This window comes from Poecilia latipinna, unplaced genomic scaffold (genome assembly GCF_001443285.1).
Source record: "Poecilia latipinna isolate Pla-1442-1.1 unplaced genomic scaffold, P_latipinna-1.0 Scaffold1763, whole genome shotgun sequence".
Taxonomy (NCBI): domain Eukaryota; kingdom Metazoa; phylum Chordata; class Actinopteri; order Cyprinodontiformes; family Poeciliidae; genus Poecilia; species Poecilia latipinna.
The window spans coordinates 1-24,478 of NW_015114379.1; the positions used below are offsets into that span (position 1 = coordinate 1).

Genomic DNA, 24,478 nt, shown 5'->3' on the forward strand with positions numbered 1-24,478 from the left:
AAGCACAAAATCCCACGGGAGGTGGTGGGTTTTCAACTTTACGTTTTTGGCCCCCCCATATCAAAATGTTTGGACCATACTTATTTAGTTGCTTTTGCTTTCAAATTAGGTAAAATAGAAAAAAAAAAAACATATTATCTGGCACGGACCAAGAGTTCCAATGTGTTTAAGTCTTATCCATAGAACCAAAATGACATTAAATGCTTATATAAAAGTCAGTTGTAACAGTCTTTGACGTATACATAACTTCTCAAATACATCTTCTCTGTGCCTGTTTCCGGGTTATCCTGAAACCTGGCAACCCGATGGTCAGCCAGTAAAATGAACGGGGACTTGGCATGGGCTACATTTCTCCTCTGAGCGGCGTTTCTACACAAAGATTGCGTTAGAGAAGAACCTTCCTTTGGGCGGTTGTGACCTGCAGCTACTCCACGAAGTCAGGTCTCCAGTAGGGAGAAGTACCATCTGTGTAAGTCGCAGTACTTGTCACACTCTGTTTACTGAGTTTATCAACTGTTCTAGTTAGCGTCAAGTTGGCTAGCATTGGTGGTAGCGCCTTAGCTTCCCAGCTAGCGCGTGCACTGACGTTCGTCCACGCAGAAGCTAGCGTCACGGGGTTTTTTTGTTTTGAATACCACATTGCTAACGATACTCGTTGTGTTTTCTCATGAATAGCAGTGGTGGCAACAATCGGAGTGATCTGCAGCTAAACTAGACTAAGGTCAGTAAGTGGCGAATGTCTTTATTGACCAGAAATGTAACCACAACAGGGCGAATATCGAGGGTTTTTCATTATGACAACATAACACGCTGACAGTTTGAGCTAGCGAAAATGGTAAACACCACACGACACGAGAGGGTACAAGGCCCACATCAAGAGTTCTGGGAGAAGTTGAAGCTCAGCAGACAAATTGGCATTTAATGTCTGTAATGAAAGCGAGCTGTTTAGATAGTTGCTGTTAGATGTGGCTGGTTGGCGCTGTTTTGGGGGAGTGTCGTTAACTATTGTCAGACGGATTAATTAGTAATACATCTGGACAGTTACTCTTCAAGTGTGTTTCTTTGTTCATGCAATGATCAAGTCTGTCTCTCCTCGACGTGTTGTTTCTGCAGAGTGACTGTTTTGTCTTGTGATCGTGTGTGATCTCCGTCCCCACATGACACGTTTGACACTTAACGTGCTCCAGAGCAGCAGCACTGTTTAGACAATTCATACTTTTGTCCTCAATTGTAAGCACATTACTTTTGCGTGTTCATACTTCGTTGGTGTAAACAGGTGACCTAATCTGTTACAGTTATATTCATAGTTAAAGTGTGTAATGGAAATTAAACACTCAGAGATTTTGTTGCTGATTTCCTAAAAGTTTGATAAGCTCTGACCTCCAGAGACAATAAAATCCTACAGGGTATTGCACATCCACAAATACAGCTTAACAGGAGGCTCAGTGAGAGCTAGTGGTGGATGGATGCCACTTGAGTCCCAGTGAGGGCAAATTAACAGAATAGGCATGATTTTCCAAACCAGCCGTCACCTGGGCCATGCCCCATAAGTCTTGTTCCAATACTCCAGTAAGAGGGCTGATTAAAAACATACCAAAGTTGTGTTGGTTGCAAAAAAAAAAAAAAATGCAGTTTGGAACGATGCAAAAAGTCAATAAAACAACACATTATGATCAATTTAAATGATTATCAACTGTTACTGATATAAACATATTCAATCCCCTTAATAGGTCGTTTCTGAGATCCTATCACTGAAAAATGTGACGTACCCAGTCCTTAAACTGTCTTTTACGTCTTATTTTAGCGACGTTAATATTGCAAACTCTGAATAGCAGGCTGTGTGTACAAGTCAGTACATCGTTATCTTAAATGTGATATTTCCTAAACATTTCTCAGTCCAGCATGTGTCATGAAACACAAAAATTGACTCTTCCGACAGAAAAAGCCGAACAACTTTACTCTTGCACCTTCAGCTTCCTGTTACCTGTTGATATCTAAATCTCCATTGTGGCAGCTGAAATAAACAGGCGATATGCCTCCGTTGAAAATCCAGTTCCCAACTGATACTCCCTTTTGTGCCATGTGTGCATATTAGCTTTTGAAATTCAAGCAGTTAGTCTCACTGAAGATTTTGTTAATCAGATCATTGAGTCACAGGCTGGAGTGTTTTTCTGTCTGTAAAGAAGGTAACTGGTGAAGCAGATGCACTCATTTCTTTGCCTTGTCTCCTTTCCCTCTGTTGCCTAAATACAAAACACAAGATTGTAACCAGATAACTGAGTGACTCGCAGCATGACTTGTGTGAGGTCATCAGTAGTCACATGACAAACAACTGAGTGTTATTTTTATTGTTGATGGAGATTTTTTTATCTTTTTCTGTGTGTGTGTTTACACTTATCTCAAATGTTTTCCCTAAACTCCACTTAGCTCCCATCCCAACCAAAGACAGAAATATGCTGGACAGAGTTTACATGAACATTCCTGGCATCCGTAATTTCCACGCGAGTTCTCTATTTGCTCTATCAGAACAAATTTCCGAGCCTTTCCAGCCAGCATTCTGCCTGCTGATAACAAGGCACCAAAGCAATGAGAAGTGTAGACAAATGAAACTGCAGTTCAAGTTCTGTGACCCCGGGGAGCCACACTTATCCTGTTTGTATTTGCTTGGTGGTGGGGGAGGGAAAGAAATTGGTGATTTGCCGTTTCTCATGTCAATGCATCTGAAATCGAATTTCACATTGGTGGACTCTGTTTTCCTTTATTTACGTCGGTAACTTCAGAGGACAGTTGATTGCAATTTCTTTTTAAATTTTGGGTTATTGATGCAAATGGGACTGAATATACAAAATTAAAAAAAAATACTTAAAGAACATATGTTATTGTCCTTCTAAATGACATTTACGCACTAGTTTGTGTTGATTTGTCACATAAAATCTACTAAAGTATGTGGTTATAATCTGGCTGTAATCTGACAGTAAAAAGATTCAAAACGTTGTGACAAGGAATCACACAGTATAACACTAGTTTCTGGCGATGGTATTTTCTGTATGTGGAGAAGCATGTATAGCACATGCGTCTTGTACCCATGATGCAATTCTCTGCATATTTGTGCATCAGGTAGATGCCGTGTACATATCAGCCTCTCGGTGCCCAAACTGTCATGACCATATGGTGCTCTGGTGGAAGCAGAATGCTGACTTGCCGCATGTCATTCCCCATGTGGAGCTATGGGGCTTTATTATGAGTTCTGGCCTCTGTGGGAGGGGCAGCGTTGGCACAAGGAGGCGGAAGTTCCTGGTGCTGCCAAAGGAAGTCTTGTCCTTCGCTCTGTGTGAGCTTTGTGCTCACTATGTTCAGTTCTACAAGGGGGGGGGGTGCAAAAAAATCAACAGAATTTCAGTGTACTGGTGATGCTGACACCGGCATTGGTCGCAGAGTAGCTTGAGCAACAGTGAGGATGTATGCTTATGGTAATTTTTGAGCTATTAAGGTCTTGTTGGACTCAATAGGATTCAACAGTATTTTCTGTTCTCTCCTTTAGGGCATGCTGAACTTGCAACATGCTGGCTTATTTGACTTGAACAGCTTGAGGAAGAGTTAAAAGGCGGCTGTGCTTCGGTGAGAGCTTGAACCCACAGCTGGCGAAGACATGGGGAACACTGCGACCAAGTTCCGTAAGGCTCTCATCAACGGGGACGAGCTGCTAGCCTGCCAGCTCTACGAGAGCAACCCACAGTTCAAGGAGGCTCTGGATCCCAACGCCACATACGGAGAGTCCTACCAGCACAACACTCCACTGCACTACGCTGCCCGGCACGCCATGATGTGCCTACTCAGGTCAGAACTCAAATAAAAGTTGAATTGTAATGAAAAGTTGTTTTTTTTCCCACAGAGTTCATTTAAATTTCCAGTCTTGTTTTTTTTTTTTTCACTAGGTGAAGTCAGCGAGGATTGATTGATGAAGACATAATTGCCTTTGTTTTATTTGAATAGCTGTCTGGCATATCATTATGTGTGCAAAATGAATGTATTATAAGAGAAAAGTGTTGGTGTTTTGTCTCTATACGTCCCTTTCCCATCTGTCCTGCCGTACAGCCATCTGTTCTCAGGAATGCAACATGCTGTGTTGGAATAGGTTTGGATTCCAAGAGCTTCTCCATCTTATAAGCTAACAGCCTTGTATTCACTTGTTGTTGACTCACTGAGACCATTAGTTTTATTCTGTAACTAAATTGCCCTGACTGTGTGGCATTTTTACCTGACTAAAATTATTGGAGGGTTGTAAATTTGTTTAGTTTTGTAGTTTCCATATAAACTAATTTAAACTAAAAGCAATTTCATTTATAGTTTTCAAAAGATGTTTTTGTAATCAAAGTAGATTTTTCTGTGAAGTCAAGCACATCATCAACTTTTAAAGAGCTTGATCTAGAACTACTACCAGTGAACTAAGCTGTCAAAAAAAGTTTTAGATAGAGAGGCTTAGATAATAAGAGTATGATAATGGGTATTGAGAATTGCAAATGGTTTCAGGGATTCCTCCAGGATTTTTTTTCAACAACATGGTTTCAGTTGTGGGCATTTCAGACTGAATGTTTTCTGAAAAACACTTATTCACTATATTCACACTGTACAACTGAAATTACAACTGTCCTCTAGTAACTTAACACCATAATTTGCAGCCTGGCGGAACATTGTATTTTTCTTCATTTATTGAAAAAAGAGCTCCAAGACCGTGTTTTATGGGAACTCATCATTTCTATATTTCTCAAAACTTGAGGAAACTGCATCCCAATAAAGATCCCTGAGCATCTCCATCTAACCTCAATGCTTTCCTCACTATTTCTGGATGAGAAATGAGTCTCAATGGAACAAATTACCAGACATTAAGCCATAAAGCCTTTTCAAAGTGTATCTGAAACATTACGCATAAAGGCCAGATTGTATTAATTAACTACGTTACTGTCGTTGAGATATGAATTAAACATCTGAACGACTTGAACTGAAAATGCATTCAGTTCTACCTTCCTTAGGTACATTTCTTTTGACTTTTGTCTCCCCTTACTTCAGTGTCTGTAGGTGTTGGTTTTTCAAAATAAAGTAAACTTTAAAGTTTCATGATATTTACATAAAAAAAACAATTTAATTCTGGGTGTGGCAGCTTTTGTTTTGCTGTGGCGGTGCGCCACGATCGATTACATGTGGAGGAAACCCTGCGCTTATTGACCAAATACCAAACCAGAGCTAAGCCACTGACGTTCTTTGTTCATATTTCCCTTTATCTTCTAGGTCGTTTCTCATAGACAAAGATGGCAATCCTAACAAGCGCAACGTGCACAATGAGACATCTCTGCACCTCCTTTGCATGGGGCCTCAGATCCTGACCTCAGAGGGTGCGCTGCAGCCACGGATCTCGCGGCCCTACGAGGACGAACAACGTCGGACGGAATGCCTCCGGATCATCTTGTCTTGGACCGGGGCGAAGCTGGACCATGGAGAGTATGAGAGCGCTGAAATCAATGCCACTGACAACAAGAAAAACACCTGCCTGCACTATGCAGCCGCCTCAGGCATGAGGACCTCAGTTGAGGTGAGGTTTTAAAAACGTACTGTCTTCAACATATTCCAAGCTATAACCATAATTTAAAAACCTGAGCTGAGTGTTAAATTGCATCGTGTTAACTGATGTTGCTCATCATAAAAGTAACTTTGATTTGTCTTCCAAGAAAGAAGGAAAAAAAAAAGCTATCTCTACAGTTCCCTTCAGCTCTTTGTACACAACAAGTGCACACATACATTTTATTCATGTCTGCACAGCTTATTGTTTATCATAAAAAAAACACACTGCACTTTCTAATTAATCTGAATGACGTGTAGAATGACTTGTACTTGTAAAATTATATTGCAGCTGAATATTGTATTGTATATAGCATATAGTAGCACATGTGCGTTTACGCCACAATATTTTAGTTTATTTGGATACTAAAATTACTTACCCATATGGTGTAAGTCTGAATTGTAGCCCCATAACAGCTGTGACAGGCCTTTACTGTTGGGATAGAAACAGAATCAGTACGAAATTCTTAAAACACTGGGCCTGAAGGAAAAGTAGGGCATCTTTTTTTTTTTTTTTAAATCATATAGTAATACAAAAATAAATCATACTAGTAACTTTACTTTGGTGTAAAATTCTGGAGCAACTATGGTATTTAGATTTAGAAGCAATTGGCAATTACTTAAGTAGAGCAGACTTGAGCACAACTACCACTGAGCTGAACCAAAAAAGATTTTACAGAGGAGCACCAGGAGGCAGAATTTTTAAAAAGACATATTCTGACTAGATGAAGTGAGAGTGACTCTTAATGGAGCACATAGATGAACCCTGCAGCTGGATCGCTAATGGATGCAGGGCACCACTTTAAGTCAGGTGCCAGCTGGGTTGGAAGATGGCAGTTTTCATTAAGAGAGAGCTTGTTGGGCATTTTTAGGTCTAAAAAGGACTGAAAATCAGCTCCCAAATCTGCTGTCAGTATCTCGAAGATGCTGCCCTGAAGGAGTGGTACAGGGGAGATATGTGCAGCACTCAAGAGAGTGGTGTTTTTCTTTCAGGACAGTACTCTACCGCTTGTTCTACCTCTTGGATGGGCTGTAATGATGACATCTGTTGTGAAGTTGCAGTCGTCTGTTCTTATTTTTGTTATGCAGCGGTAGAGCAGCACACGGAGGGTTGAATTAGTAATATTCTGGTTTTATCACATATGTATTCACAAGACAAAGGCCAAAATCTTGACAGAGTTGAATTCAAATCAATCAGACAGACTTAACGTTAAACATTGCACTACGTGACTCGATGCCAGTTGTAGTTCCCACTAAAACAAAGCACTCACCAAGTGTCGGATTTGACTTTGAGTTGTTGCGAGACTGCACTCGTTCTGCAGAAAGGAGGAGAGAAAGAAAACATTCCTCATATGTGGAGGTGTGCCTGGAATCTCAAAGAAACACATACTGATAGAATGACTGCTGAACCACGTTATTTACCACAGAATTTAGTGCCAAAAATGATCAGCGAGAAGCAAAGAACTACCAGATAAGCAAAGCTGCATTGCGCTTCTCTTAGGATGTTGTCATTTTCCTTATCTACATTGTGCTGGAAACTCGAGGGAATGTAACTGTGCTACGTACTGGCACTTTGGAAAACTGCATTTATTTCATACGTATGATTGTTTTGTAGAATCACCAAAAACCTTTGGTGCTTAATTAATCTAACCTTAATCACAAAAGATCTGTTTGTGTTATAAGTGCTGATCATTTCACCACTTACAATCCCAGAAGCTTTTTGCATACCTAAATTTATATGTCATGGGGACATTTGGGATGGGCTTTGAGTTAAAGTAACTTTCTGTCATCTACTGGTGTTCAAACGTTTTGCACTGGGGGCCAAAACTGGAAAATTTAAAAAGTTCCACAAAGTTCATTACATTAAAAATGCAAAAATGTATTTATTGTGATTTTTTTTCCCCTCTTTTCTTTTTTTTTGTTTTACTTGCTCGACAATAAACACAATTTTTATTAAATTTATATATTGTTAAAGATCCAAGACAATTTATTTTTTTTTGGTCATCAATTGTTTTCTGCTTTGTTGGCCAAATTTGGACCTTTCTTGACTTATCAGGAGCTGAATACAACCATTTCAAGGGCCAAAGTCTGGCCCTTGGGAAGAATAATATATGAAAATAGGGTGTAATATAAAGCCTTCTGAAAATAATACTATTGCATTTAATTTTACATGTGATTGGATTGCAGTTGATTGGTCAAGATCCCAAATAACCAACAATCCCAATTTCCTGACTAAACTGAATTGATTGCCCAGTTTTAGGAGTTCTAGTGCAGACGCAGAGCTTCCCACAGATGCTGTGTAAGACGTGTGAAGTGATAACAATTTGCATCACTTGTTGTGGTTTAAGTGTTTTCAGTCATCTCCTATAATTCAAGCCATTTTTTTTCTTTTCTTGTCGCTTGCTCAGTTACTGCTGCAGAGAGGAGCAGACCTGTTTGTGGAGAACGAAAACCGTGAGACTCCATGTGACTGTGCCGAGATGCAGCACCACAAGGATTTGGCCCTGAGCCTGGAGTCGCAGATGGTCTTCTCTCTGGCCCCTGAGGCGGAGGGTATAGAAGCAGAGTATGCAGCCCTCGATCGAAGAGAGGTACAGAATAAAACCCTCAGAAACGGTTCATTTTGTTTGTCGCTGCCTGATTTGATTTACAACATTGCCTTGACCATTGTTTAGTGTAGCTTTGTCTGTAGTGCTGAGAATATAACAAGGCACTAAAAAAAAGTATCAGCTTTTTGCTCTTGCTCTCTCAGACACAGCTCTTTTTATAAGTTAACACATACTGGATACCTTCCTCTTGCTAAACCCACACAGTTTGTGTCACTTTGTTTGTTGCTGGTGTAAAATTACTATTTCTTTAAAAAGTTTTCTTATATTATCTATTATTTCAGTTACATTAGTGCACCCATGAACCCTGCTGCTAGTTAAGACAAACGTCCAATACTAAAAAAAGGAATTGCTGCCATATTTCTGTATGAGATGCCTTGTCTAGACAAATTGACATAAATTAATCTGCGCTAAAGTTTGTGATCTGTATCTTGTCTTTTATTGTGTCAATGTACATGACTAAGTCATGTCCCTGTAATCATTTACAGAGACTGCTCTGTTCTCTTTTCATCAGCATTTTCGTGGAACTTTCATCTGCATTGTCATCTGCTTTTGTCACCCATTATCAGACTAACTCTCTTGGTTTTTATTTGGCTGCAGTCAAATTTGCTGTTTTAACCTTCTAACCACCTTCAGCATCTATCCTTTCCCTTCCTATCTGTAAACTTGGTAATTCTTCTCTTGTCTCTGGCCTTTTTTTCCTTTTCAGTTGTATGAGGGCCTGCGGCCTCAGGACCTGCGGAGGCTGAAGGACATGCTGATAGTGGAGACAGCGGACATGCTGCAAGCCCCTCTCTTCACTGCAGAAGCTTTTCTACGTGCCCATGGTACAGTGAGACACAAACACTGGCACATATCTGAGATCTCTGTCCTTTACATTCATGGAGCAATGGATCTGAACAAGTAGCTTATATATGTAAATAAATTGCATGTCTAAACTACAAAAATAAGGATATTTTATTGAACATGAGCTTGTATTCGGTTAAATTGGTACGTAAGGAGCAAACGTGTGTCACACTATGCATATTTGAGAGAAGTTGCCTTTGTGAAGGTTTGCAATAAGACAGAATTTTACTATTTGTCTCTGAGTATTTATGTAGAATCCTATCTTAATTTAGGGATCTTCTAAGCATTCCTGCTCCATGACATAGGCTGAATTCTCAAAAAGATAAGAACAGACCAACTCTGGGTTGAGCCTTCCTGTTACCCCCTGAAGTTCTCTCTGTTGCAGTGGTCATCCCTCTAGTTCTTCCTGTCAACTTCATATCGTTTCTCATACTCTAACGTCATTTTAAACCAGTCACTAATACTGAAAAAACACTTTTCTACTTTCAGCAACAACTTTTACACTGTAGAGTGATGTTCCTAAGTTGAAGTCTTTGCTCAGCTGCAGTAACTATCGCTTGTTTCCCGCCTCCAGCCTATTTTTCAGTTCTTCAACAAAAATGCCGATCAGAAAAACGACATCAATCGATCTCTGACTCAAATGTTTAACTCTGAAAAAATCCTGCTCAAGGTGGATATTTTTATTTTGCTTGTTAAAAAAATCTGGTTCACATAACATGTTGGTGTATGACCCTATGTAAACTATCTGCACTGTTTGATACAAAGCAGAATTATTTGAATCCCTGAGAGCAACCTGCACACTCTCATGACAACATAGTAGCAGCAAGATTGCAACATCTGATGCTCCTTACTGTAGTCAGATTGTTTTCAATAACAACCCAACCCTTGCTAAGCAAACTCTGGCCAGAAACATTTAAATGTTTGTTTTTAATAGATTTGTGAAAAAAAACTTCATTGCAGATTACAAATGTATTCAAGCAGCACCTGACTTTCTGAAAGTCTTAGAGGTTTGGGAAATATTGGTCAAAATGTATGATTTATTGTTTGTTTCTAAATTTCTTAATCTTAATTAGATACATTTGTGGTAATGTCATTATCTACAGACTGACATTAATTTGAATATTATTGATTAGAATATTATTGAAAAGTTCATTAATTTCAGTAACTCCATTCACTGAATGGAGATCAGTTAGAAAGACAGCATTTGTTTCTTGCTTACAGATGATGACAACACAACATTTAAGATGAAAATATTATATCACATCAATAAAACCATATATCAGTACAGATATATGGACTTAATGAGAAGTATGTTTAATTTAGATATGTTTAAAAGTTATTTTCAAAATGCACAAACCTCATATTGTAATTTCTTGAATATTAATGTACTCATATTTTCTAAGGTATGTTTCCAACTAAATTATCCTACTTTTACATAATTACAAAGAAAGGGAGGATTTTCAAAACATTTGGATTTTTTTTGTCAGAATCTCTGTGTGAACTAGTTCACTGATTCCCTTATCAAGTCGATTTGGACTAACTACTGAGTCGGTGTGTTAGAGCTGAGATTTAGTTTGCAGCCTTTAGACACCAATTCTCAAAGTGGATTCACTTAACATCTGCCATTTGGTACAACTTCTAAAAAGCTTGTAATGTTTAAAACATTATTGGATTTGAAACTTTTCAAAACTGTCTTTTTTTTTTTTTAATTGAACCTGGTTTAAATGCAGTAGCTGTCTGTTGAGCTGCAGACGCTAGGACATGCCTGTGGGAGCTTAGAGGAAATCAAGCAGTGCTATATTTACTCGCCTATGTCATGGGAATACCGCCTGGCGGTCGGAAGAGGATGAAACGCTTCAGGATTTTCGTTAACGTCTAAAAGAACGGCTTATCGTCCGCCGCTTTTGGAAACTTTCACAGATTCCCACACTTTACTGACTTCTGTTTCATTATCAGCCTTTTTAGTTGACTTATCATGTTTCCTGCTGCTTGCCTGCTTGTCAGTCTTTCTGTGCTTCTAATAATTCACATTTTCTAAATGTGAAACAAAACTTTTAATTTCAGACTCGTATTTAATAGCTGAAGGCAGGAAGATAGGGTTATGCTCACTGATTGGTTTTAATTGAATGGAAATGGGGGGATTGTTGCGACATTCATTATCTAAATGAGGCCATTTGGAGTCGGAGGCATTTGATTGCTGCTGAAGCGTGTCTCGAGGCTGATAGCGTCCTAATTGCAGTTGACCCGGTCATGTTCCTTATTTTAAGAGGGGAGAATATTTGGACTGAGGCACGGTCTGCAAGTCACTCCCAGTTTATCCTCAGAGTCTCTCAAATTGGTTTATGTAAGTTGGGGAGCTGTTCTAAAACACAAAACCAGGTGGCAGCAAGTTTCTGTCTATTGAACCCAAAATTATGTCAACTGTAATTTAGCATTGCCCTAGCAAATGGGCTTAAATGAATGTCTTAAAATGACTTTCTTATGAATAAAATGCAAACCTCTTCATGAAACCGATTTGTTTTTACTGGGTCAACCCAATTTAGGTTTTTTTTGCATTGTAACATTTTTCAAAACACTTCTTCTGTAATCTTGTTCTACTTCATTATGGCCATTTTATTTGTAGAAAATGATGTAATTGCGAAGAATTTTGGATTTATTTATTTATGGATCTACATCTCTTTGTTTTGGCTGTCCTTACAATTACTTATTAAAGCTTAAAATCATTTATACTCTTAATTCTTCTCTTGCTTACTTTACTTGCTTGTTTTTTAAAGAAACATGAATCCTGACACTTTTCCCTTAACCAACTGTAATTTGTGATGGGTAGGTAAAATGCTGAAAAAATTGGAACATTTTTCATTATATTAAATGCGTCATTTTTTGAATCCATTTTTGATCTGTAAATGCTGCGACCATCAGCCTGTACTTGGATACCCTTGATGAATAAATGTATGGTCAGTTGGATTAAAAACTACCACAGCAACAAAGGGCCCTCAGTTTTTCTCTTGTGTGTTGCTGCCTTCAGAATGAGAAAAATTAATTGTAAAAGTCTGAATTGGGAGGTCAGAACCGAAAGGAAAAAAGCCTGATGAGTTCATCTCCATGTTTTTGTCAGACTGGGACCGAGAGAAGCTTCTGGAAGCCTGGATGAGTAACGCCGAGGAATGCTGCCAACGATCAGGGGTGCAGATGCCCAACCCACCCCCTAGTGGCTACAACACTTGGGACACACTGCCGTCGCCCCGGACACCTCGCACCACCCGCTCCTCCGTCACTTCCCCAGACCAAATCAGCCTCTTAGCGGTGGATGACGATTCCTCTCTGGTGAGAAATTTGCAATGTTTTTTTTTCCTTTTTCTCCCAGTTTAGACGTTTGTGTGGCGCTGATCCATTTAATACAGAACATTCAGGTTGGAATAAGGTTTCTCTTCAGTACGCACTGTGATATAAATGCATTGCAGTGCTTATGGAGACTTCCGTTACCTTTCCTCTTGAAGTAGTTCTCTATGTCCGTCATCAGCAGACTCCATGGGGATGAGTAAGGATTTGTTCCAAAACAAAATCTGGAGAATAAGTTGACTTGCACTTGCTTCAAAGAAGGGTGTTGAAAAGAAGGTTGTTTGGTATTTTTTCTTCTTATTTTAATTCAGATAAAATCAGCTGTAGATTGAGTGGAGATGTGAAATGCAAAAATGGCAGTCCGGAGAGAGCATAAGGCTTTGCCGACCAGTTTGACAAATGGCCCTGAGCATACTAGCCTCAGTGTAACATCTGGCTGATTTTGGATGAAGTCTGCATGTTTCCAAACACATTATTTTTTCCCAGTCGATCGTATTAGCTCTCGCACATCTACATTCGTTTAGAAGTCATTATTTGTTAGTATTAGTTAGTTTGTTTGTAGTAACTGGTGTGTTTGCCAGTTGTCTGACCCACAAAAATAAACACTAACAGAACCCATCCTCGTCTTTCCCCAAGAGAAAAAAAAAACAGTTTTGTTGATTTTGGTTTAAACAAGTTGAGAATCGAGTAAATATTGACATGCTTTCCGGAAAATGTTAAAAAGGCAAGATTTGGGTTCTTATTGATGAATGACCAAGACGTCTGTGCTTATGATATAAAGATAAAGGTGATGAAAGGCTGCCTTATGCTACAGTTAAAATTGATAGCTGTGGGAATTTAAAGTTTAGAGTGTTACTATAAATCAAGAGACTGGATATATTTATACGTAGTTGGCTGGGACATTCATTGGCAGTCCAAGTTTGCCTTAAAAATGAACCACAGTGTATAATTACTGTAGCTTACAAATGTAATTTATTAATTGTCTGGTGAGTAATTGTTCCATTTGACTCACACTGTCTGCACTCTTGGCTCTTCGTGAGCGTAAATGCACTGTGCCAAGTGCACTCAAGGACTCATTTAAGTCTGCAAGTTGATTTTTATCATGTTCTCCAGCCTAAATCAATAGTTTCATTGTTGAACTACACTGCCTCCTCTTTGTCTTTTTGTGTGGGGCAGTCCTCCAGTATAACAGCTCCTGTCTGCCTGGCCCCGTTTGTTTTTTTCGTGGGTGTGAGAAAATACGTCTGCTAACAGAACGGTCATCTGTGATCCCTGTCGATTTTGAGAGGTCGTAATCTTAGCAGTTATCCTTCATAAACCGACCTTTGTTATCGTATGGACTCGCACCCACGGACACGTCTGATTAGTCACCGCTTTCCCGTCCGTTTATATTCCAGAGGATAATGAAGTCTATTTACACATCTAAATATTTTTGGAACATTTTCTCAGAAAGAATACTCTTAGTGTTTAGGCTTGAATAAAACACTCCAAACGAAACAAAAAACCCAAATCAAACATAATGACAAGCCGGTGCATGTATTCTATGCTAAGACTTTGAAGTTTCATTGTGAACTTGTAGTCATCTTTCTATCTTAATGTTTTGTCTCTCAGTGTGGTATCTGCATGTCTTCCATCTCCTTCTTTGAGGAACCTGTTGACATGTCCTGTGGCCATGATTTCTGCAGAGCATGCTGGGAAGGGTAAGTAACAGAAATCCAAAAATCTGGATTTGCTTCAAGTGTGGGTCTCCTACAAACACCAATGTCAAGGCTGACATGGATAAATAAAAGCCTGTTCTGTGGTATCAGACAGGAAGAGAACGGTGGAAGGAAAAACAACCTGCACATGCATTAATCAAGGGAACACTACAGTTTTCTTTGTACTTTAATTAACAGTAATTATTTTGGTGAAATGAGTATGTTAATTATAACATGCCAATAATAATGAAGCATTAGTCGGTGGTTCATTTATTCTAAATCACCTTGTTTAATCTGGTCTACTGTTGCAGAGCAGCATAAGAGGGAAAATCCTGCTACGAACTGCAGTGTTTCTATGGATGCTTTTTCAGGATAAATATTCATTTTTATTTGATAAAAAAAAAATCAAATAAAATATAAAGATGCAAAAATACTTCAGATATTTTTTTCTCATTTATGAGTTTCATCACAAAGGTTAAGCATTTCTTATGAGCTCAATGTAAACTCCGAAGGGTGAAGCCTAGTTTTGCTCCTCCGTCTTCTGGTTCTTCATATATTACAAAATATATGGAGAAATTGCATTTGTGTCAAAATTTGTTTTGAGGCTTTAAATTAAAATGTCAATCTTAAAAAATTGAAGGGGAAATTTTGTTGAAGTTATGATACCAGTGAAGTTTTCATTAGTGTTTACATTCATAAATCATTGATGTCTGTAAAACCTGTGTCCTTTTGAAAGGTTTCTCAATCTAAAGATCCAAGAGGGAGAAGCGCACAACATTTTCTGTCCAGCCTATGATTGTTATCAGCTGGTGCCAGTAGAAGTCATCGAAAGCGTGGTCTCCAGAGAGATGGACAGGCGATACCTGCAGTTTGACATAAAGGTGCATTTAGTTTAATAAGCATCTCTGTTATTCATGCAGATGAACTCTGAGGAGAAAACCTCAGAGTTCAGGTCAAAATCTTGGAAACTGTTGTTAGTTTGAGACTGTATTTGTACTTCCACATTGATTTCTAGAGATAAGTGTTTCTTCTCAGAAACGAGCTTTTATATATATTTCTTAAGAAGTAGCTCTCACAAATAAACAATAACTCTGTCCTCACCTGTCAACATGTGTATTTGAATCAATACCTCTGTCCTTAATTAAAAAAGGCTAAGATCTTCTATACAACACAGAATAAACGAGAAATCTCTTCATTAGTGATAAAGTCATTCATAGACCAAGATTACGACTTTGTGCTCCTGAAATATGGCAGCCTTTCACATTTCAGAGTCTGTTTTAATCTGTAAGCTGGTACAGTCGTTTCATTCTCATTAACCCCATCAGCTAAACCACCAATGTTTTGTTGAACTGCTGACTAATTTAAATCTTCTTTTCTTTCTCCCTTTTTGAAGGCGTTTGTGGAAAACAATCCAGTGATACACTGGTGTCCTGTTGCAGGATGTGAGAGAGCAGTACGACTAAACGCTCAGGCCCCTGGAACCTCCAACGCAGACCCTCTAAGCTTTCCCCTGCTTCGGGCCCCGGCAGTAGACTGCGGCAAGGGCCACCTCTTCTGCTGGTCAGTAAGATGAATAGTGCTGCTTTAGGTTTATGCTGCTCATAAAATTGGCAGTTTTGGCTTTTCAAAATTAGCTGAGATATAATACTGGTGAAAGAAAAGTTTGTTTTCTGTTTTAAGAACACTTGTTTTGTTTTTCTCTTGTGGAGAAGATGGCTCTCTGTGAACTAAAGAAAACCTTAAGATAAGCTCATTAGTTGCTAATTCTTTTTGAAAGTTTGGAGTTGGTTCTGTTTTTCATATTCATCACTGCCCTTGTATTTACCTTCTTGCCCACTGGTCTAACCTCTAGCCCACCATGATTAATCCCACCTACTTACAATGATAATAGCTTAGTGCACCTCACTTCATTATAGCGTTCTTGAAAGTGGCTGGTGGGTACCCTCAGGAGTTTAATTGACACAGCATTTGTTAGGGGAAACGGATCTAACATGGGTTCAGCTTTAGCAATTTCCATAACAAGGAGGGTGTAGAGATGAAATGCAGATTTAGCCGTCTGAAGGTGAATCAAGACTTTTTCAACATTTTTTTTAAGACCTTTCTTGTTTGAGTGCCTTGTTTTAGACTTTCTTCATGTTTATTCAGAATGTAAACCGTGCTCTTCCTACTTTACATTTATATGTACTTTATTAGGGAATGTCGAGGAGAGGCACATGAACCCTGTGACTGTGACACATGGAAGCTGTGGCTTCAGAAGGTCACTGAAATGAAACCTGAAGAATGTGAGTATTTGTAGCTGTTTTTGTATTTCCATTAGTTTCCAGGCGTGTTGCGTTGTTTCAGTTTTAACAGCTCATACACAATTCTGACAAAATCACATGTGGGTAATTTGTTCTCTTACTAAATTCGAAATGGTTGTACACAGGACTACGGAGTGTGCATAGTCTATTAATATGTTTTTTGCTTGTCTCCAATTAATTTCTGTTCTGGGAACCCTATTAGATTACTGGGTAGTACATTATTATTACAGAATAGTTGGTGTGTTATCGCTTAGTTTGTTTATTTTTCTGCGGAATAGTGATAGATTTGGGAATAAATTGCCTGGTACTTCTTCATAGTAATTACAAGCAATTTGGTAAACAAATTAAATTGCACCATTTTCGTGACAAATTATAAATTAAAAAGATTAACCCATGTATTGGAAAATTGTTGCAATGTCAAAGAGCAGTAATTGGACTGTAAGCAATGTAATAGATGATTTAAGATGACCCAAGTTGCTCCTGAGTGCCAGTTTTGTTGATGTGACGGGAGAAAAATAATGGCAATTATTTTGTTTTGGTGCCATCTCCTGTTCGATTTCCCCTGATTCTCTTTCATGCTGGCATTTCAAATGACAGATCAGAGATGCTTTGTTAATGGCCAATTACACTGTTCAAATGTGTGTACGTGTTGAGAGTGGGTGCATCGGCGTCCTGGGAGATGTCTGTGAAATACCTGAGCAGCACACATTGCTCAGGCAGGGCAAGTTCCCATTCAGCGTAGTAGTTTGTATTGATGCTGGTGTAATAGTCATTCTCATTTGATCTCATTACGTTTTTATTTGTTGTGTTTACTCCTCCTCTCCCCCACTCCTGTTGCAGTGGCTGGCGTAAGTGAAGCTTATGAGGATGCAGCGAATTGTTTATGGTTGCTCTCCAATTCTAAACCCTGCCCCACCTGCAAGTCTCCAATACAGAAAAATGAGGGCTGCAATCACATGCAGTGTGCTAAGGTACGCTACAAAAGATGGTGTCGACAAACTTCTTACCAATGTGACATAAAACAGCATCTACTGGGCATTGAGTTTAGTTTTCTTTTTGAGTTTTACAAGTATCTAAGAAGTTCTTTATAATGTGTTCTTTTTTCTTATTTATACATGGCCACAATTAAGGGATCAAACAGAAACTATTCATAATTTCATCTTGGCATGACTGCTTTAGAAAATTTGAAAGCAATTTGATACGTTCCAACCTAACAAATATCAAAACTGGATTATATTATTATGTGCATTTAATTCCTGTTTTTAAAATTCATTGACTTAAGGTTGTGCAGTAAATTGCAAATATGTCATCTTGACAATATCAGTAGGTCCAATATTCATATTGCAAATGACTGGAGTGCATCTGCGATATGTCGCCTAATATGTACCAACTGTTACGAACTTGCATTTTGAAGGCTAATGTAACATTTAACCAGTTGGTGTTTCACGATAGTAGACGCGCACACCAAATAGACATGACATTGTTCAAAATGCTAAAGGTCACACAGTGTAGGAAACACAGATGAGATGGGGAAGGAAGAAGATAATGAAGATCTGATATAGTCATTGCAAGATTTTGCAGAATTGTGTATTTTGTTATCAACTCAAACTGAAAAAAGAACATTATAAATAACTAAACCTGATGAAGCAGATAATGAGCGGATGTAAATCTCCAAAATCTTAAGATTATATTTAGAAAACAACTTGGTCTGAATAGATAATTTATAAGCTACCACTAAAGCAATTTGACACCTCATATGCTGACACACTTCTTCCTATTTTTGCAAATTTAGGATCCCTTTAAGCTCTAAGTGGATTATTGTTCGATACCAATTCATTTAATTTTTGCTTTGATGTTTTATTTAAACCATCCAGGTACATTTTTCAGAGTTTACGCTGTTTTTCAATTATATGATTATTTCCAAACAATGTGCTCAAGACATGAGAAGGTTTATTTAATCTTATGGAGCTAATTATTTACCTTTTTTAACATTTGGAAGTGTCAAAAAAAAAAAAAAAGGCTGTAACAAAACCTTACATAAAAAAGAGCTTTGGAGTTTCAGACTAAATACTTTTGACTCTGCTGAACACCTGTCGTGATTCTGAAGTGTCGAACATCTTTTGAAGTCTCTTGATCCATTTTCGCACACACAGTCTCCATCCCTGAAACTGTTGAGATGTTCCAGAGGGGCAAGATGTGGGAATACTACATTTCCTTTGATCCTCTTGAGAAGTCAAGTAATAACTCTGCAATGTTGCAATATCTGAAGGAGTCAGTGATTCATACTTTTTTTTTTCCTTCATTTATACACGTCTTATCTATCTGCAGCTCAGCTTCTGCTTAGTGCTGTTCTGGCTCGTCTAGTATGGAGACACAGAAGTTAAAACTACCAACGTGAATTATTAACCTTTCCCATCTCACAGCTCAACTTAATAACAAATGGCGACCTGCTGACTGTGAATCAACAGCCTGAAGAGGACTTCAGGTTTACATGCTTACACAGAAAATATTTCTTGGGAGAAACCGATTTCACATATAACAGGAAGAGGCTAGTGAAGAACCATCCATTCTGGCAATGACTAACGACAGCCTGCTACGTAGTCAAGGCTGAAGAACTGGTGAAAAGTTTGTGTCAGACAGATGATCAAAAAAAAAAAAAATTCTTATTGCTAAGGCAACACATCTAGCTGAAGATAAATGATGGTTTGGGGGTGTTTTTGATGCAGTTCCAGCCGATGATGCTTTTAATCACATTTCAAGGCATATTCAATCAACATGTTTATTACTCTGTCAAGTTGTGCTGTGTTTTACCTTCAGGAACTTATCTGAAAGGTTTCAGTGTTGTCAGGCTGAAGGACAGTGAACTCAGTCCAAACTCTGCTGCACAACAAGCCGTTTAAAAGGAGGACCGTGTTCTGTTAGTCATCTGACCTCCACCTTTTAAAAAGGCTTTGGGATCAGCTTCACCAAAATGTTCAAATCCTTTAACCAATAAGTCTGTGGGGGTTTTTTGGGGTTTTTTTGCCAACATGCTTGCAAGTGTGAAGGAGAGACTGCTTCCTTTAAAACTCTCAGCTAGGATAGTTTACAAAGCTTTGATCAGATTCAAAGTTTGCAACTTTAGCATCTACACTGTTTATACCAGTAATCTTATTTAGATATTGACTCTCATTTTCAGAGAGACTTGTTTTTAACAAAAACACAACATGACAGCATGGTAAAAAGTAAAATATGTGATTATAAAGAGTCCAGAAATACTTTTAATTTCCCTTTGGAATAAATAATGTAATTATTATATATGCCAAGTTTCTTCAACAAGTCGTCATAGATGGTGATTCTGTGGGCAGAAAGGATCCCCGGTTGCAGTCAGTCATACAACAAATCTGTAGAGAGCTCTGACTGAAGACTGTGGCCGTTTCCCTAAAAGAAGCAAACTCCAGAGAAAACAGAGTAAGCCAACTAATGTAGCAAGCCAAATAATAATACTGCTAAAGATATGTGCTTTATTTAAAGTGTTAGAACATAAGGGATGTAGGTACTTATTTGAAGAGCCTTTATGTTAAAAGATGACTTTATAGTTTTTAGGAGATGGAGTGTGTTCACTTTGTAACATATTGGGTTTAAAAGATAAAAGCTGTTTAAAATGTTGATGGATTTCTCCGGCCCCTCTATAAGCCAGATTCTGTGTATTTTCCTGTTTTTGTTTTGCAGATAAGATTTTTTTTCCATCTTACTTTTGCAATTTAATTTGTGCAACAAGAATGGCCTTCAACCAAGCGTTAGATTTCATTTGTACTTTACACAGCTTGTGAAAATTTAACAAAGGGTGAAAATCTAAAGATTTGTTTTTTGTCTAAACTTTTTTAAGGTTTTTTGTTTCAAGTTTAGCTTTATGAAGGGAAATTGTGATGGCATGTTACCTGATAAGTCCAAACTACAATTCCTCCTATCACTGTTGCACGTTTCCCTAAAAGAAGCATACTGCAGTCATACTGGCGGGATGTTGCTTATTTTACTATGTGACAGTCCTGTTGCTTCCTCCACTGGTTAAAGGGGCTGACTAGAGACTTGCTATTCACTTTGGTGAAATGGAGCTGCCTTCGCGAGCTGAAAGGCCATGTGAGGCTGAGCCTCTTGACCTGTTATTACCTCGTAAAAAATTGTTTTAACCTCACTGCTGGGAAACATGGGAGACAGTGTTGCCAAGGAACTGCCATCTTCTTCCTTCTGTTCTTTCGTTGCACTTTTTTTTCCCCTCCTCTATTGTCTGTCCATTTTACACCCTCTTTGTTTGTGTCTTTACTTCCATTTACCACCCTTCCCTTCTTCATCCCCTCCGCCCCACTTCTTAGCTTTCGCATTGGTTTTTCTGAAGTGTCATGTAAGTGTAGCGTTACCAGGACAACACAGATGTCAGCCCTTTGTGTCGGCTAGCTTGTCACCCATAGAAGCACTTGTGACACAGAGAGAAATTACTTAGATGCAAACACGCTGCAGATCCAAGCACTTGATGCGTTTGTTATTCAGCAATGCCGATGGGACTGGTCGCTAACGTTGTCGGTGTACCTTCTGGTGGCAGCAGACTGCAAGGAACTGTGACATCTTAAGAGTTGCTGTTATGATGCAAAACATAGATTTTTCCTTTATCCTCTGTCTGTTAAGACAAATAAATGAGAAGCTTAGTTCAAGTAAATAATTTTACATTCTAACATAAACTCTTCCATTAGCTTATCATTTGTAACTGATTGTAATTCAATTCATTTTCAAGGTTTTAAAGTGGTAAAAAAAAAATCAATAGTTAAATCAATTGAGCTGTATCTCAGTTTCTAATTTACCACAGGGTAGGGCAAGTGAATATTATTACTTTGCTCTTTAGTCTCAGGAGTAGCATCTAATTGCAGCAGATGCTGTAAACGAGATATTGCTTTTCTGCTCCGCCAGTGTAAGTACGACTTCTGCTGGATCTGCCTGGAGGAGTGGAAGAAGCACAGCTCGTCAACCGGCGGCTACTACCGCTGCACCCGTTACGAAGTCATCCAGCAGGTGGTGGAACAGTCGAAGGAAATGACAGAGGAGGTACATGCAGCCACACTGGAATTGGATTTGGTTACATAAGAGTTGTACGTTATTTGCAGTGATTCCATCCCAGTAAGATGTACTGTCTTAAATAAGATTTCACAGCCATGTGTGACAACAGGGAGCAGACACGGTTGCGTGACGGCAGCTGTTATTTGAGTAGCCCCCTGTTGCGATGATGTAAAATAAATATTTCGCAGGCAGCCAAGCTTCTTCTCTGTTTATTAGTTTTTTTTCATGAAAGCATTAAACTGAAGAACAACTCAGTATTTAATTTGATTCATATGAAAAAATGAAGAGGAGGTACTGCTTGCATTGTTATGGTAAAAAGAACTAGAAAGGGGATTATGAGAAGGCAAATATATGTGCAGTTGATATTGTTCATACATTTTCTCAAAGCACTCAATAAACTATGCCAGCAAAGGCAGTGTTTTTGTTGAATTATATTGACAATAAGGTAATTGTAATGCACTGGCAGGGTTTTTCTTAATCCTCTTATTTATGAAACAGAAACACATATGTAGTAAACCACATGAACCACATATTTTATTCATTAAGGGGTAGTAGTCAAGGGCAGCTTTTAGACCTGTTGATTTAATCATCCAATACTTCATCAACAAATTTAAAGGAGTGCTTCTTCTTTTTTGCTTAATAGTATGAGCGGAAAGTCATTGAAAACACAAATGACACACGTTTCCTGTCACAAAGTCTCCTGCTCACAGGTGAAAAGAAGCTCATTCTTAGTCTCAGTTTGCATTCCTCCCAATCATCAGTACAGATTTCACCTTTGGCACGGCTTCCTTTGACTCCTCGGATGCAGGGTATTAACACTTTGTCTGTTAGGGAGAACAACATGTTCAGGAGTTTATTGACTGTGACTGTCTCGTCACGGTTTTGCAGGCAGAGAAGAAGCACAAGAGCTTTCAGGAACTTGATCGTTTTATGCACTACTACACACGCTTCAAGAACCATGAGCACAGCTATCAGGTAAACTTTGCCTCCCTCTGTTGTTTCATTTGCATATCATACTGACAGGCGTGCAGGCCAAGAAACCTTGGGGGAAACTTATCTCGCAGACAGACAAGCACTCATTCTGAAGTCCTAATCTACAAAGGTTGAACCTTTTTGTATGATCCAGCTGTAATGTTATAATGTGCAATGATATTAAGTAACAGCTGAAGTAATTAACTGTTTTTTTTTTTTTTTTTACAACTGCAACCTTGGTATTTAACATCTGACACCATGTTAACAATCAGTGTACACAGGTCATTGTAATAAATGTTTCAGTAGAAGCTTTTCTTTATCGTCCTAAAAGCATAAAGACAAAGGAACTTTTCAGGAAACAGTGGCTGGTTGTCATTTTATGGCTGATTGGCGTATCAAGTCTATAAATCAATCTTATTACAGAAGCCATCTCTTCTCTGCACTGCTCTGTTTAACTTTGTCTCTGTTCATTGTTTGTGAGGCAATGTTCCCAATGCTGTTTAAATGCAACAATTCAACCTTGTGGCTTCCTCGTAGCTCGAGCAGCGCCTGTTAAAAACGGCCAAAGAGAAGATGGAGCAGCTCAGTCGAGCCCTCAGTGGAAGTGAGTGTTCAGTCTGCCATGACAGTGTGAATTTTTATTACACATTTATCTGCAAATTTGTCGCCATCTTTGGCATTAAACATTTGTAAACTGTGGGACATGAGAGTAAAAATACCTAGGAAAGTCACTTAATTAGGTACATTTGCAATATTTAGCAGGCTATACTGGGCTTCTGCACAGGTTTGAAAAGTACAGAGCTGGAATTTATGATTTCTTAACTTGACCTTTGCCATTTTCCAAATTCAAGCTTTAGAGCTTAATGGAACACAACATAAATAGCCAGAAGCATTTCCTGCTGATTTACTGCACAATGCTATGTGTTAATAGGAAAAGCTCAAAATATCATCTGCTGCATATTAAGAAGAGTCCAATGATGCAATGACTGATGCTTATTACCACTATTTCACTGTTTGCTTATATTTACTTTGCAGATAATTGCACCCAAATTCCCTGTGAGCACCACTGAATGCGTCAAACTTTACCACTGAGCCGTGACATTTGCTCAATTAACTAAAAGACAAACATTTTTATTTCAGATATGGAATATAAGTTGAGCACAGTTTCTAGAAATCATCAAGGCACATTTTAACTGAAATCTCTTAAAAAATGCTTCTGTTTAGCAAAGGTAGGTTTTGTTCTAATACAAAGCAATTTAGTTTTATTATAATCTGTTGCATGAAATCATGTCGTCCTCAGAGTCACCCCCCCAGATAATTGGAGATACCATCTCCAGTCATCATATTTACTAATTAGTTTATTGTATGGATAAAGGTTTGAATTCTAAACTCCAATAAAAGACTGTGCCTCCTTGCATTTTTCTCTGTTTTTGTAATGTAAAATGTAGAGTTTTTTCCTTACAGAGCCCTCTCGGGAAAGAAATGTATTCAGATTAGACAATTAGTGTCGGCGTAATGCAAGAGAATTAAAATTCATAACACATAAAGGGCAGTGCACCTCTTGACACCACATCTGTAACTTAAAAGGACAAAACCTGGAATTGATTTTCTATAGGTGCTTTGTTTCTCGGGTTTCTAAGACTAAAGTGAAATAATGTAGATGGGATTAAAAGGCTGTGCTAAATTGTGTTTTCTGACTCTTCCTACTTGTCTTGCGTAGGGGAAGGAGGCCCCCCTGATACTACGTTCATCGAAGATGCGGTCCTAGAGCTGCTGAAGACCCGCCGCATCCTAAAGTGCTCTTATCCTTATGGGTTCTTTCTAGAGCCCAAAAGCACAAAGAAGGAGATCTACGAGCTTATGCAGGTTTCAGAGCATCTTATTGAAAAGAAATGCCAACTTCCACAGCAAGTCTGTCTTACATGGGCCAATACAGATGGGGGGCTAAAGATTTATAGCTCATGATCTTCCCCACATACCACCGTTAAACCAGCACATCTTATCTTTTTGTTATTGG

General features: G+C 38.6%; 1 protein-coding gene across 6 annotated transcripts in view; it reads left to right on the plus strand.

Annotated features, from left to right (window-relative positions):
- The first annotated feature begins 301 nt into the window (after positions 1-301).
- The window catches only part of LOC106965089 (ankyrin repeat and IBR domain-containing protein 1), a 35,869-nt gene continuing 11,692 nt past the window's right edge, over positions 302-24,478 (plus strand). The window contains exons 1-16 of one of the 6 annotated variants that reach the window (XM_015060982.1): positions 302-469; positions 676-721; positions 3,542-3,837; positions 5,287-5,587; positions 8,022-8,204; positions 8,929-9,046; positions 12,181-12,389; positions 14,016-14,104; positions 14,838-14,982; positions 15,495-15,661; positions 16,295-16,383; positions 17,242-17,372; positions 21,343-21,477; positions 22,378-22,464; positions 22,999-23,065; positions 24,182-24,327. In XM_015060982.1, the coding sequence (XP_014916468.1) occupies positions 3,650-3,837; positions 5,287-5,587; positions 8,022-8,204; positions 8,929-9,046; positions 12,181-12,389; positions 14,016-14,104; positions 14,838-14,982; positions 15,495-15,661; positions 16,295-16,383; positions 17,242-17,372; positions 21,343-21,477; positions 22,378-22,464; positions 22,999-23,065; positions 24,182-24,327 (2,055 nt within the window). In that variant the 5' untranslated portion in view covers positions 302-469; positions 676-721; positions 3,542-3,649. Of the gene's footprint in view, positions 470-675; positions 722-3,361; positions 3,471-3,541; positions 3,838-5,286; positions 5,588-8,021; positions 8,205-8,928; positions 9,047-12,180; positions 12,390-14,015; positions 14,105-14,837; positions 14,983-15,494; positions 15,662-16,294; positions 16,384-17,241; positions 17,373-21,342; positions 21,478-22,377; positions 22,465-22,998; positions 23,066-24,181; positions 24,328-24,478 lie in introns of those variants that run through there. The other 5 variants (XM_015060983.1, XM_015060986.1, XM_015060985.1 and 2 more) reach the window with 5 other exon arrangements.